At 36.9% G+C, this 18721-nt stretch overlaps 1 protein-coding gene across 2 annotated transcripts in view; it reads left to right on the top strand.

Annotated features, from left to right (window-relative positions):
• mark1 (MAP/microtubule affinity-regulating kinase 1) overlaps positions 1-18185 on the top strand; it is a 145855-nt gene extending 127670 nt beyond the window's left edge. The window contains exons 16-19 of one of the 2 annotated variants that reach the window (XM_052012057.1): positions 809-955; positions 1895-2155; positions 12930-12974; positions 16493-18185. In XM_052012057.1, the coding sequence (XP_051868017.1) occupies positions 809-955; positions 1895-2155; positions 12930-12974; positions 16493-16847 (808 nt within the window). In that variant the 3' untranslated portion in view covers positions 16848-18185. Of the gene's footprint in view, positions 1-778; positions 956-1894; positions 2156-12929; positions 12975-16492 lie in introns of both variants that reach the window. The other variant, XM_052012056.1, reaches the window with a different exon arrangement.
• Positions 18186-18721: the final 536 nt, after the last annotated feature.

Here is an 18721-nt window from a genome sequence, read left to right on the forward strand (position 1 = left end):
AGGACATAGGTTTAAGGTAGTGGGTAAGAGGTTTAGAGGGGACCTGAAGAGGTATTCTTTCACCCAGAATATGGTTAGAATCGGGACTGAGTAGATGGTGGAGGCAGAGTGTCTCTCAACATTTTAAACAGTTTCTAGATAAGCACTTGAAATGCTGAGGCATTGAAGGCTAAAACCAAATTCTGATAAACAGGATTAGTATAGGTATTTGATGGCCGGCGTGGATATGGTTGGTCAGAGGCCCTGACTAAGTGCTGTGTGACTCCATGAAAATTAATCCAGAGAATTATGAAAGAGGAAAGAATGTTTACATCAATTGTTAATGCTTTTCGAGATGCAGAGCAGTTGAGGTTATGTAAATGCAGCAGTTCAGAAGCAGCCTCCATTTCCATTCAACACCACCCTTTACATTGTGTTTTACAGCATTGTAGGTAATGGTTAGAAACCTAGTTAATGAGGGTTTTTTAAAAAGCATAATATGATTAATTGGCTCACTTTAAGTACAAGTGTAAGAAAAATGTGGTTGCTTCCAGAGTATAGAAAAAATTAAAATGTCAGTCCCTGATATTATGCTAGAATATATGCTGTAGAATATTGAACAAATGACGCTTGGTCTACCTTTCTTTGCTAGTGTGTAGGGTCAACATTGGAATCATGAGTAGTATGTACATCATGGTTGTATGAGGAACCCTTCTTAAAAAAAAGTAACACTTTTTTTCACCCTGGTATTTTCTGTTACATTTTTGGCTTCTATCTTTCTTTTGCCTTAACCCATAAGCCTAACTGAAATGTCTGCTTGTGCAAGCAGTACTTCCACATCCATCGCAAGTCCTGCAGGATCTTCTGGAGTACCTTCAGCACGTCCTCGACACCAGAAATCCATGTCAGCTTCTGGTCATCCAATTAAGGTCACTCTGCCTTCCATAGAAGATGGTAGTGAAGGTTATCGACCCAGGTAAATATTTACAAGATTCCAAACATAGAAAACTTGAGTAAAATGAGAAACTGAGTCAAGAAACGTACAGCACTTTGGAATTCAGATTAAAAAATCCAGCCTGAAAATTGTCTGTCTTTTGTAAATACAATGGAATTTGCAAGTGCTTTGATATATTGATATGATTGCAATGAGATTTATAGCTTTCACAGTCTTTTATTCCAAATTGAAGTTAAAAAAGCACAGAAAAAATCTCCCTTTGTAGTACAGTTCTGAATAAAATTCAAATTCATGTCCATATGCTGACTACTTTTGAGATTGGATCACATCTTTATGCATCAGAATTTTTTTCAAAAATTGATAATTTAATACGGTTTCTCCTTCGTAGCATCTTCATTCTGGCATCCTTAAACAACTAAAGTATTGATATCTCTGTTCTTATGTGCATAACAGAACAAGCAGAACTAGAAATAAAACAGAAATACTTAGGTCTGGCATATTCTGTGGAGAGAGAAAAAGAGTTAATATTTCAAGTTCATGATATTTGCAAAGTAACAAAATACTTGTACTCAGATATTACCAATTGTAAATGAGTGACAAAAATTGATTAAAGGAACAAGTATTTATTCTTTATTCAGTTCCCACATTAATATAGATGAGGCTTTGCATGAACTTTAAATGTGGAATAAAGATTAGATACTTAGTTTAATAAGTGTTCTTTATGGACCAATTAACAGTCCATCAGATTTCATTGTTAAAACAAATGTCTGTTTGAACAAATTTAAGGCACATTTTTTAAAGCCAAAGCACATGTTTTAGGCTTGCATACCATAAAAAGTATGGAAAAAATATGTTGAAGCAATTGAACATTTTTGTTATCAAACTGCAAATTACAAAAGACAATCCTTTAGGAACACATAATGGATTACTACTGGTCTCATATTTTCTTTCCTAATTCAGCACTGCAGCCCAAAGGGTACCTGCTGCTTCCCCTTCTGCACATAGTATTAGCACTACAACTCCAGATCGAACTCGCTTCCCCCGAGGTAGCTCTAGCCGAAGCACTTTTCATGGTGGCCAGTTACGGGAACGCCACACTGCCGCATACAATGGACCACCAGCTTCACCAACACTGTCACATGATACTGGCGCCCTTTCACAAGCTCGAAGGGGAACTTCAACTGGTATCATAAGCAAGATCACATCCAAATTTGCCCGCAGGTAGGTTTTCAATTATTTCTACAGTTGTTCGTCAGTAATCTTGCAGTAGGTGGTCTTAACGTACAGTTTAATCCATTACTAATAAAGACTACAATAAATTTGCTTTCCTAATATTGATTCACTTGATTCCAAGAAGGAAGTGGTGCTGGGTCTCCTGAAGAACATTAAGGTGTATGTCCTCAGGCCCTAATGGGATCCAACCCAAGTTATTGAGAGAGGCAAGAGAGGAGATTGCTGAGGCTTTGGCAGAGATCTTTGACTCCTCCTTCACCATAGACAAGGTCCCAGAGGACTGGAGAATGTTCTTCCCATGTTTAAGAAGAGCGAAAGGGACAAACCAGGAAATTATAGGCCAGTGAGCCTTATGTCAATGGTGGGGAAGTTATTGGAGAAGATTGTTAGGGATAGGATCTACTCACATCAGGACACAATACTGCAAGGGGGTCATGTCTTACAAATTTGATTGACTTTTTTGAGGAGGTAACAAAGATAATTGATGAGGGTAGAGCAGTGGATGTTGTTTACATAGACTTTAGTAAAGATGAAGATGATTGATGAAGGTGGGGCAGTAGATGTTGTATACAAGGACTTCTGTAAAGATGAAGATGATTGATGAGGGTAGGGCAGTGGATGTTGTATACAAGGACTTTAGTAAAACTTTCAGCAAGTTGCTGATGGTAGGCTGATCCAAAAGACTAAAGAACATGGAATCCATGGTGAGCTGGTAGATTGGATTCAGAATTGGCTTGGCCATAGAAGACAGATTGTAGTGGTTGAGGGGGGTTATTCTGACTGAAGGTCTGTTCTGCAGGGATCATTGCTGGGGGCTCTGCTGTTTGTGATGTATATAAACGATTTGGAGGAAAATGTGGGTGGGTTGATAAGTAAGTGTGCAGATGACAGAAAAAATGGTTGAGTTGTCAAAGGATACAGCAGGATATAGACCAACTGGAAGTGTGGGCTGAGAAATGACAGAGTTTAATCAGGACAAGTATGAGGTGTTGCAATTTGGGAGGTCAGATGTAAGAAGGAAGTATACAGTAAATGGCAGGTACCTAGCAGCATTGATGTATAGAAGGACCTTGGGGTGCAAGTCCATAGTTCCCTGAAAGTGACAACACAAATGGATAGGGTGGTAAAGAAGGCATATGGTATGCTTGTCTTCATTGATCAGGACACTGACCATAGAACTTGGAAAGTCACGTTGCAGCTGTATAAAACTTTGGTAAGGCTACATTTGGAGTATTGTGTGCAGTTCTGGTCACTGCATTACAGGGAGGATGTGGAGAGGGTGCAAAAGAGATTCACCAAATGTTGCCTGGATTAGAGAGTGTTAGGTGTTAGGAGTGGTTGGACAAACTTGCATTGTTTTCTCTGGAGCATCAGAGGCTGAGAGGTCTGAAAGTGTGAGAGGTATAGATAGTGTAGATGGCCAGAGTCTTTTTCCCACAGTGGAAATGTCAAATATTAGAGGGCATAGCTTTGAGGTGAAAGTTTAAAGGAGATTTACAAGGCAATTTTTTTTTTTTTACAAAGAGCATGGTAGGTGCCTGGAACGCATTCCCAGGATAGGTGGTAGAAGCAGATACAATAGCAACATCTAAGAGATATTTAGAGAGGCACGTGAACAGGCAGGGAATGGAGGAGTATAGACCATTTGCAGTTTAAATTGGCATCATGTTTGGCACAGATATCGTGGGCTGAAGGGACTGTTCCTGTGCTGTACTGTTGTATGTTCTAATTATTTGCTATAGTTGCATATGAACTTCCCATGATTCATTTGAAAGGACACACATGGTAAATTGTGCATTTAGTGCCACCAATGCAAGAACAAATTTCTCAGCCTTCACCTGTACTCTTTTCTCATCTGTTATTATCTAATCAGGATAGGGGTACATTAGTGACATAGTGGTCAAATTATCAGACTAGTGGTCCTGAGGCCTGGACTAACAATCCAGACATGAGAGTTCAAAGACCTTACTATGGCAACTGCAGAATTTAAATTCAGTTAATAATCTGGAATTTGGAAAATCAACAACTTAGTAATGATAACCATAAACTGCAGGGTTCTCATAAAAATCCATCCAGTTCACAAATATGCTTCAGGGAGAAATATCTACTATCCTTGCCCAGTCTGGCCTACTGGGGATTCCAGACCTACCTCATGTGGTTTACTTGTAAATGCCCTCTGAAATGGCCAAGCAAGCTACTAAGTTGCAGGTAAAAAAAAAACACTATAATGCTGGAGGAACTCAGCAGGCCAGGCAGCATCAGTGGAGAAATGAAAAGCACAATGATGCTAGAGGAATTCAGCAGGCCAGGCAGCATCCATGGAGAAAAGAACAAAGGTCTGGCTCAAATGCTCTATCAACATTCAGTGGGTTTGGGTGTCCTTCCCCAGGCCAGCATCCTGATAAATAACCGAAGTGATAGATGGTGCTACAAATGAATTCAAGTGGAGATGGGGAAATGGAGTGATGACATCAGAGGGGAGTGGGGCTTTAAACTAATTAAGGTGGTGTGAGAAGATGTGAAAGGATAGATTCAGGACAGGATTCAAAAATAGATCTTTCCTCAGATGCTACCTGGCCTGCTGACTTCCTCCAGTATCATGGTGTTTTTCATTTCTCCACGGATGCTGCCTGGCCTGTTGAGTTCCTTCAGCATCATAGTGTTTTTCATCTAGATTCCAGCACCTGCAGTCCTTTGTTTATCTAAGTTGCAGGTAGTTTGCCAGCATCCCTTCAAAGGCCTCCAGTGATGGGCAATAAATGCCATCCTTGCCAGCTATGCTCATATCCTGGAAAATGAATGAATTAAAGTAAAAGTCAAATATCCTCAAATGTTCAGTTCCCAATCCTGGTTTAGTAATGGTTATTCAATCAAATTCATTTAATTTCCATATGTTCTTAATTCATTAAATTTATTCTGAAAGCTTTACACATTTAGATATAATGCTATTACATTTACATTTAACATTTTTCCATCTTAGCAACTCTGTTAAGCTCTCTATCCCTTCCTAACCCACTTGACTTGTATTACTCCATCATTCTCCTTTGTGTAGCCTTGACTTTCCTCTGACTACTTTTGAATCCTGTCCTGAATCTATCCTTTCACATCTTCTCACACCACCTTAATTAGTTTAAAGCACCACTCCCCTCTGATGTCATCACTCCATTTCCCCATCTCCACTTGAATTCATTTGTAGCACCATCTATCATCTCAGTTATTTATCAGAATGCTGGCCTGGGGAAGGACACCCAAACCCACTGAATGTTGATAGAGCATTTGAGCCAGACCTTTGTTCTCGACTATGGTTTGAACACTGTACTTTTGACCTGAAGGCAGGATATCATCACTGAGCTGAAAGCTGAAGTGACAATTAAGCAAAAAGTTGGGGGGGCTGGTGGGGGGTTGGAATCAGTAAAGAGCAAACCACAGCTCAGACATTTCATGGCTTAAAATGACCTGGATGAGGAGTAGAGGGATAGGTTAGTAAGTTTGCAGATGACACGAAGGTTGGGTGTTGTGGATAGTGCAGAAGGTTGTTGTAGGTTACAACAGGATATAGACAGAATGCAGATTTGGGTGGAGAAGTGGAAGACAGAGTTCAATCCGGAAAAGTGTGAAGTGATACACTTTGGAAGAATGAACTTGAAGGCAGAGTACAAGGTCAATGGCAAGATTCTTAGCAGTGTGGGGGAACAGAGGGATCTTGGGGCCCAAGTCCATAGATCCCTCAAAGTTGCAGCACAAGTTGATAGGGTGGTTAAGAAGGCATATGGTGTGCTGGCCTTCATTAGTCAGGGATGAGTTCAAGAGCTGTGAAGTAATGTTGCAGCGGTATAAAACTCTGGTCAGACCACGCTTAGAGTATTGTGTTCAGTTCTGGTCACCTCATTATAGGAAGGATGTGGAAGGTTTGGAGAGGGTGCAGAGGAGATTTGCTAGGATGCTGCCTGGATTAGAGAACATGTCTTACGAGGAAAGGCTGAGTAAGCTGGGGCTTTTCTCTTTGGAGTGACACAGGATGAGAGGTGACTTGATAATGTATAAGATTATGAGGGGCATAGATAGAGTGAACAGCCAGCACCTTTTCCCCAGGGCATCAATGGACAATACCAGAGGACATCAATTTAAGGTCGGAGGAGGAAAGTTTAGGGGAGATGTCAGCGGTAGGTTTTTTACACGGAGAGTCATGGGTGCTGGGAATGCACTGCCGGGGGTGGTGGTAGAGGCTGATACAATAGGGACATTTAAGAGACTCTTAAGTAGGCGCATGCATGTAAGAAAAATGGAGGGTTATGGGCTGTGTAGTAGGTAGGAGGGAAGGGTTAGATTGATCATGGAGTAGGTTTATATAGGTTGGCACAACATCATGGGACGAAGGGTCCATACTGTACTGTTCTATGTTCTAAAATGTTTTCTGAAAGTTCTTTAACATGCAAATTTATCCAGAATATAATGTATTTGATTGTGGAACAGTCATGTCATGCACCTATAGGAATATGTTAAGACCAGTCTTTAACGGCAGCTGGAAAACTCTATCTGCACATAGTTTGTAAATTAATCACTACTGCTTGATATATGACCTAATATACTTGCTAAGACAACACAAATTGGTGAATGAAGATGAAAATTTGAGAAATTGAAGTGCATAATTGCATATCAGGAGGAAGGTCAGCATGCGCTTCAGCAGAATAGCAGCAGGTTGGGACTTCAATCATCTAACTGCAGTAGCAGCCATTCCTGGAAGCATAAACCAATAGCTGAACAAGTAGATGCAGCGTGATACCAACAATAACATGATATAAAGAAAGCATACTGGCAACATTGGTGAGCATACTGGTGGCTCACCCTGAGAAGATGCCAGCATGCATGGGCACATCCTTGCTCTGCACAGGGTGGAGGTATAGTGTGGTTTCACCATTTTTGCGGAGAAGAGCGGTCAGCAGAGCAGCTTCAGGTGTGTGTACCAGGATGAGAAAGCTCCCAATTGTTTCAGCAGCATTGGACTCATGCTAGAAAAGATGCTAAAGGTAACTTAATGAATCAGAGAGCATTAAACTGAGCAGACACTAACATGACAGTAAAACTTCATGTGAGTTGATGCCATCAGTTTTACCCAAACAAGATCTCAATATGGTTGCTGCTACTTCTTACGTTGGGAGTGTAGGTGTCTTCAACCAGGATTTGGAATCTTATGATTCATATATTGAGCACATGAAAAAAAATTAGGATCAACAGTATCAAAATTGAATGTAATCGCAGAAATACTCAGCAAGGAAATTCAAGGGAAAAGACATACCACAATCTGATCAAGCAGTCCTTGTGTCCTTTGCAGAGGTGGTTGAAAAAAAATTAAAGAAGCTCCTTAATCCTGTACCTCTACAAGTTTTGAACACTATATTTTTGCAATGGATAGTGATTCCATGTTATGTCATTGAAAAACCTTTTGTTGCATTGTACCTTTGGAGAGTTTGTTAACAGAGCTTTGAAAGTGAAGATGTTTTATGGATTCGTTCATGAAAAGATTCAATTCAAATTACTTTGTGTGAGTTTACTTTTAAGAAAGTCCATCAGATACCAACCTCAAGCGAGTCGGCAGCAGTAAATACGAAAGAGAATCATCCATCCCATTATCATTGTTGTACATAGTTACAGTTACTGGGCAGACAAATATGGTTAAACAGATCGCACAACTTAATTGTGTGAGATGCAATGGTAGACTAACTTTATAAATTCAAAACAGCCAAGCATTATAAATGCCAAAAAAGGATGAAATTGCAACAGTTTGTAAATCAGGGATCAAACAAAAAATAATCAAGAGGCTCACATTAAACTTTACAGAATGGTAGCTGATGCGAATGGTAAAGAAACTACTGCAGACAGTGTGCATGCTGTAGATGGACAAAAGGAAAACAAGGCAATTCAAGATTTTAAGACACAGATTTTCATCAACAACAAGCAAGAATGTTGCTGCGGATTGCTCTATTATGAGCCAGTAATTAACTCAATTTCAGCAGTATACCATTCAGCAGCACAATCCAATTAAAGGAACATTCAGGAGAAATTCTCCCAATGCTGAGTCAAGTGAAATGTTTGGTGTTATATAACGGCCAATGTGTGATGCTATCCATTATGATAGAGGACAACCTTCTTGGAGAAGGAATGGATACACCAACTGATAGTGTTCAAAGAAGAGAAAGTCATGTATGGACACCCTACAGTTGGGTGTCATTTATATATTCACAAGATGTTATCAAAGGCCAAAAAATGCAGATTAGTATTCAATGTTCCAAAGAAAACAAATCCAGCTGATGCAGGCTCTCTTCATAATTGAAACCTTCTTCTCAGGCAACATCCTGGTGAATCTCCTCTGCACCCTCTCCATTACAATTACATCCTTCCTGTAGTGTGGTGACCAGAACTGCACATTTGAGCTGTGGCCTAGACAACTTTATACCCCAGCTATTGAAAGCAAGCATCCCGTATGTCGCTTTTGCCATTTTATCTGGCTGTGCTGATCTTTGTACCTGTACACTAAGGTCCCTTTGAACTTTAATACTCCCTAGGGCTCTACTATTTGTGGTGTATGTCCTACCCTTATCTGAGCCCCCACCCAGAATGCATCACCTCACACTTGTCAAGAATAAATTCCATCTGCCATTGTCCTGCTTAGCTTGCCATTCTGATCACTGTCATTCTCTAGCCCGAGATTACCCTCTTAACTATAATAACACCACCTTTTTTTTGCCAGCTGTGATAGGATTGCAAGCTGCAGGAAAAGTTGCAATGCACAATTGATAGTTGTAGTCCTAACAAATACAATAGGACTCAATAACAAATTGTAAGTTGCAATCCTATCGCAGAACATTACTATAGCTCACTTGTTAATTTGAAATCAAAATGTAATTTGCAATATGGGAACAGAGTGTAATACATTTCCATGACTGAACATACTATATTTGAGTGGATAACAGAAATATGGTTTTGTGTGTTTTCAGATTTTCATTTTGATAGGATTAGCCATGGATGTATGTAGTCAGACCAGTTTTCACAGACGTATTTTTGTGCTTAGCCTTTCTTTACAAAGACTTAGTATTTATTATTGAGTCCTGATGTATTTATTTGGACTACAACTATCAATTGTGCATTGTAACTTTTCCTGAACCTATTTATTAGATACAATATATTCACTTGAAGCTGAGACACCTGCTGTTCAACACCTGAATAATTCACAATTCATCCCATGTTAACCTTTAAAATGAAGACATTTTCCTTGATGGCAAGTAAATTATACTTACAATGAAGAAGAGTTGTATATTTTTATGTATGAACCTGAAATTATGATCCATTCTTAGTTTATTTAACAAATCTTTCCCACAACTATTACCATTGCATTATATGCAGGATAATTAGTTTTATGCAACAGAATTGGGTTAAGAAAACATCTGAACAAACAAATATCCTTGCACCCTCTCCTGTTCCCAATTACTGTTCAGTCCTTCTCAATGTTTTGCATTTTTAACCTTGCTGCTGAGGCCATCCTTTGTATATAAGCTACATTAATTGAGATTCAAACTTGCTGAAATGCTTTTGTTTGAGCAGCACAGTATCATCATGCAATTAAACTGTTGTCTTTGCAGTGCAGTTTGTTGTTTTTAAGCAAAAAGAGGAGGCAGTCTGTTCCAGGAATGCCTCACAGATATTATGAAAGAACAATTAGCGTGTATTTCTCTTTTGCGATCTTTGTTTAAGAAGGTGCATTGACAAGACATTTTCTTACCTTCTGCAATGCTTGAGGGAAATTACAAGGAATTGCCTCAAAATTTTGTGTCAATCTCTGATTTTTAAACAATTCTTAAGTAAGGTATAATCCAGAAGTAATTCCAGATTGAGACTAAATTTAATATTATTTTGTATTAAGTATTGGTTAGAAGTTAATGACAGTTGGACAGCTGTTGGAAATTGAAAAGGCTAAATGCATTGAAACACCATGTTTTATTCCTCAGTATTTCTTGTCACTGTGAGTTTTGTGAAAAATAAATTGTGGATTTAATACTTCTTTTAAAATAGTCTTAAAAATACTAGAATGGGGGGAAAAAGCAAGCAAAAGTATAGCTTCAATTTTGTAATGTATTTTAAAATTGGAACCAAACATCAGACAGAATATTTGTCCAAAAATATGTATGTCCCAATGTCCTGAATTATCATTAGAAATGTCTATAATGTCATGGGATCTTCAACATATGTAGGAACAGTTGGAATCTTCATTTAATAGTTAATGCAAAAATTAAAACCTGGACTATAGCATTCCCTTAGAGTGCTTAGTTCAAACGGATACAACTTGAATGCACAACTATGGATCTGAGGAAAGAGAGCTGCCAAATAAGCCAGAGAATCATAAATGGTACAGAATGTCATTCACCCCACAAAGTTTTTAATTGCTCCTTTGTTTAGTTAATCCAGAACCTCCTGCAGTTTTACTTTCTCATCAAATAGCTGTATCTTCCTCTCCATCAAGTATTTATCATATTTGCACTTTAAGTATGTCTTGAGTTTTTCAATGTGAAAACATTTCTTCCCAATCCATCAGTCTCTTTTTAGTTCTTTCTATTCTTTGATGACTCTCCAAAGTGAGGAAGTAGTTTTTTGTATATTTTTTCTACCAAACCTCTTAAAAGCCCTTATTAAAAATTATCATAGTCTTTTGTGTTCCTGTCGAAATAGTTTTGAATCTATATTTATAAACTATGATTGTCTATCCCTGGTATCATTTTGATGCATCGATGTTGCATGCTCTCTATAACTATATTCTGTTTTGTTAAGGTACTTCACAAAAGGCATGTTAAGGCGTGTGAAAAGAGACTACCTTTTTTTCCTCAAATATTGCAATTATAGCAGAGGAAATTCAGGATCTGCGCTGTGTGTCAGTGAGACACTGAACTATTGATGCTGTGTCTCAGGTGGTTCCAGAACAGAACAGGTCATGACTGGAGGGGCTTCTTCATAGTTAAGAACAGAAATTTGATACGTGTATAACTAAGAGTTCTCAGTGAGTCATAAGCACTAAACATTGCCATGAATAAGTACACTTTATTAACAAAACATATTTGAGTATTCTGGTTATAGGCTTTCAATATTATTTGTTTGTACTTTTGAAATATTCAGTGTCTTACTGGGTAAGGTGGTTATTGTTAAACTATCAAGAGGAAAAGCATCAGAGCAAACCAGTAATGACTGAATCTTGGAGTAAAAGTCATGTTTTAAAATGAAATCTATTTTGACTTTCTTTTAAGAAAGAATCTATGTCATGACCTGAGCACATAGCACGGGCCACGATTAAGTTTGAACACAAAGAAGAGCTAATAAATGAGGTAGTAATAGTTTGGTGTTATGAAATTTTAAAGACTCTGGAGATGGTCAAAGAGAAAACTGGGAGATAGCCAGTTCCAAATTATTGAAAACATTGAAATTAGAATAGAGAGACGTGAAATAAATTTTGATTTGAATGTAGAACTGAGGACATATTTAGTACTTACAAAGGTAAAATATCTAACTGTGATAGTAAGTATTATGAGTAAAACAGAAAAATAAAAAAATTACAGTTGGAGAAAGGAAGGTTTGAAATTTCAGACGGGAGTTGATCACTGTTTATCTCTTTAGTACTTCAAGACAGGCTTCAAAGAAAAGGCTAGAAAGGTATTTCCAGATCTTCACAAAAAGAGTAATCTAAATTACTTGAAGAAAGTTGGACTTGATAGAGAATTGATGAATGTGGTGAGACTATTTCAAATAAAGAGAGAAGTTAAGTCCTAAATATTTCTTCTCCGTGGCATGCCTAAACATGCTGTGAAGTATCATGTGCCAGTTTATAGGAAGTAATATTAATCTTGCATAAATTACAATATTGTGCATTTATCATATACAACAAATATCCCAAATATCTTGGAAACAATTTCAACAATGGAAGAAATGTGAACGTTTCATTTGAGAATGAAGAAAATGAACCCAAGAATGATAATGATTGTGAATCTTTGAGGTTGGAGGTCAGGGCTCTAACTCAAATATGCAACTGCTCTCACTCAAACTGAGTTCCTGGTATTTTTTTTATTTGTCTTGTAGATGGAAAAGATGCAAAGCATCAATTTAATTTGCCTGTTCCATTTCAAGTTCAGTTTGCGGGGAATGGAGAGGGAGGAGAGCAAACTTATATCTTTAGTGTTTGCAACAGGGGTCATGTTCTTTGAGAAAATTCAGGTCCATCTTGGCACTTACTGAGACACAACAAACTACTTGATGTTATCATAAGGTTCCTCAGCAGAAATGTTGTTACATTCTATTTTTAATGGATTATGCTTTCCAGGGTTATAATATAGTTTAGTTTGCTGCATTGATTTTAAGCCACAAAATAATGTTTAGCTACCTGGTCAAATTACACCCAATAAATAGAAATACTAAGGATACACTTTTGACTACAGATGGATTTTTTTTCCCTCCAATTGCCTTGAACCTACTTGCACAACAATGGTCCACAAGTTGAAGCCCTAATGAAAGAATTTATCAGTTGACCATATTCAGAAGTATTGAATTTTGATTATTTATTGTTTTGATAATTTATTGTTTGTTTTTATGTGTTTTGTTTAAGGCCATGTTGTTACTTTGCTATAATGTAATTGGGATCTGGATTCACAACTTCATTTTTCAGACCTCTAATATGTTATCTTGTTTCCTCTATTTGCATTGAACCTTAATTCTGATTGCTTTTGAGGGGCCCGAGTGAAGGTGAAGGCAGTGGCAGAGCTGACACTGCAAGGTGAGGTGCCACTGCTATTATTATCATGTGTAATGATCACTTTGATTGCTGAAATTATATTGGTGAAGGTCACCATTATTTAACAGAGTATGGCATCCAGTTTAATGCATTTCTTTTCACTGGGGAGCGGGGCGGAGATTCAGTCCACTGATAGGCAATATCAAAGGCAACAAACCTTATCAAAAGGTTTGGAGTAAACATTTTCTTTACAATGACACAGATGACACAAATTTTAAAGTATAAATTTTTCTTTGAACATATCGATGATCAACATATTGGGTCTTCTGATAGTTCTCCCTCCCCAGACTGAAATTGGTTGTGAAGCATTTAATGGAACCTACACATTCTAACAAAAGGATACCCTACACTTTGAATAAAATCGTGGGCCATTTGTTAAAATTATTAAGCAGCAATAAATAAATGCTATTCCAACAAGTTGGAGATAAATTATATATTTTGGAGAATGCAAAAATAGGCACTTCCACTAGCCATCTTGTCCAGCCTTCATTACCATCAACTTCCATTTATGTAGCATGCTTAATACAATAAAATATCCTTAGACGCTTCACAGGATAATTAAGAAACTAAATTTGACACTAAGCCATGTTAAAAGATTTTAGTAAAAGGCAAAATGAATGGTGATAAGGTAGGCTTTTAAGGTGCATTTTAAAGTAGGAAAGCATGGAAGGAAATTCCAGAGAGACTTCCGGCAGTTGAAAGCGAAGCCACCAGATGAAGCAATGGATATACAGGAGGTCAGAATCAAGGGAGCACAGATTTTGCAGTGTTACAGGGCTGGAAAGGTTTACAGTGATAAAAGGTAAAACTCCATTGAAAACAATGTTGAGAATTTTAAAATCAACACAAGAATATAGTGCAAGTCAGCAAGAACAGGTGAAGTGGATGGATGGGATTTGATGTGTTAGTACAAAGAGGAGAATTTTAGATGACTTCAAACTTACTGAGGGTATGAGAGGTCAGCCACTAATGTGTTAGAATAGTTAGGTCAAGGAGTTTTAAAGGCATAGATGAGGGTTTCAGCAGCAGATGAACAGAGGCAGGGGCAGAGTTGGATTCCATTTCAAAAAAGAAATAGCATTAAGTGGTCTTAGTGTTGGCATGGATTTGTGATCAGAGTTGGAGCAATGAAATGGGCATCTGTGGCTATCAGCTCTCCCATTAATTAGTTGAAAGAAATTTCTGCTTATCAAGCTGTGTGTGTTGAACAGTCAGTCAATTCGGAGATGTTGCAATGGTCAAGAGAGATGGTGGGTAAGGTGTTGCTTTGTGCCTTTGGCATTGCTGGTGGGGGCAATGATGGATAGATCATTATGAACACCAAAGGTTAAAGAGTAGAAGTATGACAAAATGCTTATTTCATCTCAGCTGCATAAAGAGAAGCAGCAGCACAACTCACAAGGGTATTCCTGACTGAAATGTGAATCAATGCTAAAGACTCCTTCAGAATATGAGACAATTTACAGGAATTACCGTGTTATGTTATATATTGCTATCTCTGGTATCATAAATTCAATAAGTCATAGGTTGAATTTTAGCCGAGCATTAAGCATTATCTCATAAATTTATACTATCAGGTGGAATGCAGTAGAACATTTTTTATTTTAACCTCTTATTACAAACCCCATATTATAAAAACATTTTATCTTTGGCCCCAGGAGAGACTTAATATTGCTAGTACAATTCAAACTTCAGTGAGATTCACAATAATGAGAATGATCGCTGATTCTTCCAAGTTTGCAATAATTGCTTTAGATTACAGTTCACAATAAAGATTCCTCCTTCCTGGCCAGAGGATTTTGATTAATGGTTCACTTGTTGCTGGAATCTAAAAATGTTACCTTCCATGCATTTTGAATGAGTACAAGAATATTTGATAATTTCAATATAAAATTCTTCATCTGCACTAGATGACTGAAGGATAGGGATATTAATATATAAAATATGATTTATGTTGTTCCACATTGATATGTAAAAAATGCTGGGAAAATAACACTACGTTTATGATGCCTGCTTAATGGATTATTGAATATGCAACAATTTAAGGTGAGGTGGAGATATGCCAATTTGCCACATATTACCAAACATTTTTGGTTCACTCACAATGGTTTTGAGCGAAGGGAAACACTTGCCTGCTCATCTGAAGTGTTCCCAGTGAAGTTTACGTCATTGATGAAAGTTAATTTGGCTGTAATATAGCACTGATAATTCATGTCATAAAGGCCTAATTATTATATTTAAAACTCTATGTCAGCTAATCTGGAAAGTCCATAAATGGCCTAATAAAACTTCTTAAAATATTTCACCAATATTATGTCAGACTTGCTATCTACACTACTGTTACTGTTCGGAACCATCTTCTCAAGGCAAAGCTATTTTGACACTAAAATTAGATGGATTTTGGGGTACTGTATAAGAATTATTTGAAACATGACAGTAATTACAGCATGCTTTGGAAGGAAGGTGAAAGTGACCCTTGGTCCCCAAAACAGGAGTTTACACCTAATATATATTGTAAACTAACTGTTAGAGATTGATAGATAAGAATAGTCAATAACTTCATTGTACTGGGCAATCGTGCAGGTGGGAGTAGCCAAACAAGTGGACCTTGGTTTTTTCACTCCTGCAATTCCTGTTATGAAAGCATTTCTAATATTCTTGATTGTGATTATGTAGCTGTTAAAATACTTAATGGTTGAGGAATATTTATATATTTTCCAAAATGCATTAATTGCTTTAAGCAGGATGGAGAAAATAATTGGAAAACAAAAAGGTCTTATTTTGGGTTTTTCATCTGTCATGTAAAATGTTACAAAGACAGAAACTGTTAAAATTATCCTATGCATGACAAAATGATGGCACTGAAATTAGTATTATTTTAAAAGTTAATTTGAGAGATGATTGTTGGTGTTTCACATCCAAAGCTTTAATGGAACCAAACGTTTCTATCAATTGGTTTCCAGTGTCTATAGAGTTCTAAATTAATTTGCATCATGTTCTTAACCACATGATGGAAGTGTATCCCAAGGAAATCTAGCTTTGTCTTTATAAACCTTCCTCAGAACAAAGACCAATAATAATAATACTGTATTTCAAAATGTTAATGATTTAAACATCAACAGTAAGTATCTGAGCTCAAATATTAAATGCACAATATTATTTAAATGTGGCACCATTTAATATCTGTATTCAAGCCATAACATTTTAATGTTCCTTCCTATGAAACAATGAGGGAAAAATATACTGAAGCTAGCCAAAAAACTCTGTAGTGTTTTAGCTGAGCTCTCTTCAAATTAACTCTTACTGCTTCAACCACAAATTGCAAATTTTTATTCTGCAATGTAGTTATTGCAAATATATTTTACTGAAGTGTCAAAATAGCTTTTGAGAGTTGCAATGTTTTTAGAGTAACTTAAATGTATTTTGAAATGTGATAAAAGCAGGCCAAGAATCTATATCCATTATGTATCTGAACAACAAAGATATATGTCTATTTTCAGGAGTATGTCAGGAGAATCAAAAGACAAAGAAAGGGATGACAACAAAGATGCAAAACCAAGGTCTTTAAGGTTCACATGGAGCATGAAGACCACTAGTTCAATGGATCCCAATGATATGATGCGAGAGATCCGAAAGGTGCTGGATGCTAATAACTGTGACTATGAGCAACGAGAAAGGTTCCTTTTGTTCTGTGTTCATGGCGATGCTCGACAGGACAACTTGGTTCAATGGGAAATGGAGGTCTGCAAGTTGCCACGTTTGTCTCTAAATGGTGTTCGTTTTAAGCGAATATCAGGAACATCTATAGCATTCAAGAACATTGCATCCAAAATTGCAAATGAGCTGAAGTTGTGAAGAAAATCTGTAATTATGAGATCAGGGAAGTTTCTTGTACGATATACAGTTCACTCTTGAATGTACTGGTATTATTGCTAATGTGCGTGAGTTTGGCCACCAACCCCACTTCCTCCCTCATACCAATAAACGGTTAGAAATTTCCGTCGCAATAAGGTTATATATATTGTGATTATAAATTGTACAACCTGGATCCATATGGCTTATTGTGAATTAGCTTTAACAAATTGTGATCTTATTTCCACATGTACAGGTAAGTATATTGAGCATTGTCACAGCTTATGTTCATATAGTTGTACAATAAAGAGTAATACCTAACATCTACAGGTATTGTATAGTTGTGTCCTGATTTATGTACAGAAATGCTCATTTTAATGTTCCATGTGTTTTTGAGCTTGAAGTTCTTTAGCACTAACTACATTTTTGGGTGTTAGCTAAATAAAGATTTGTGACTCCATGTTATTGAAAGTTAATCTCCCCTTTCCACCCTGCCACAAAACAGAAGCCATTATGATCTTTGAAACTTGTTATCTGGATGCCCAATGTGGTTCCCTCCATATTATAATATTGTCATTAATAGCACAAAAGAACTTTTGGGAAAGTTGTCTCAGGAATTATCATTCATCTTTGAGGATGAGGGTCCTCATCTTTTTTTTTGTGCTCTTTGGGACTACAAATACCTACCATTCACATTTTCAAATCTTCTATAATGTAGTAAAGCTCAAATGTTAAATGGTATGATTTCCTGTCCCAGCTGTAACCTCCTGTACTGAATAGTTTACCAGATTTCCTGTATTTATTCCAGGACAGTATACCTGTAATGTGCATTGTAATTATTAGGCCTTCACCAATTAAAGGATTTTTTCCTTTATTACTAGTGATGTACAATGTAAAACCACTAGTACTGGTACATTTAATACATGTTTTGTACCAAATTAACCATGTAGGTTAATTGTGCAATTGTATTTTATGTTGTAATTATTGTAATATTAGCATTTGACCCTGTCTGCACTCTTGTGACAATTTGGAAAAGTAATCAAACTCTGTCATTATGTCGTGATCAGATCTGCACTCTGATTATCAGAAGGTAAACTAAACCTTTGGTTGCAAAAACATGCAGCAATATTAGGTTGAAGCTTTGGATTGTAAATATTCTGTAATGTAGCTTCTTTCCTGTGGCAGTTGTGTTTCAGAATGATGTTGATCTTGCTGCCTTAGAAGATGCTTGGACAGTCGTACTTGCCCCTCCCCTTTATGTTAATTGAGAGGAGCTCAGTGCAAGGTACATAGGTACATTTTCACTGGTGCACAATATTAAAACAAATTTGAAATGACTTGAACATGGTGTAAGTTTTATTCTATTTTAACCTTTTCGTAGGATTTTTTCTTAAGATCATTGGATGTCAGGGTAAAAGGGCAATCATCCTTTAATTTACATTTTCTGTTACTTTGTACTAGATTCCTTTCCTCACCTACTGTGTGTAAAGAAAGTGACATATTTAAGAAAATATTCTTAGAAAGAAACTTGATTATTACATTATTAATATAGACCATACTGTTCAAATAGAGAAGTAAGCAACAGTACATCCTTCGGGCAATGTAGCCATTGGGACCAAATTTTTGTACCATAGAGTTTTGTGGCTTGCACTATATGACATATAAATAGAATAAATAAATAGAATATGACATTTTTGTCATTTAACTAATGGTACAATAGATCTTAAGTTAAAATTTTATATTTGTTTTGAATATAGTCATTGATGTATGAATTCATTTAAAGAAAAACCAGTAGAGATCCTTAATGTTAAGTGATGCTTAAACAATAGATTTACTTTGACACTTTCTATTAGTCATAGAAAATTTCAAAAACCAAC

This window comes from Pristis pectinata, chromosome 3, assembly GCF_009764475.1.
Source record: "Pristis pectinata isolate sPriPec2 chromosome 3, sPriPec2.1.pri, whole genome shotgun sequence".
Classification (NCBI taxonomy): domain Eukaryota; kingdom Metazoa; phylum Chordata; class Chondrichthyes; order Rhinopristiformes; family Pristidae; genus Pristis; species Pristis pectinata.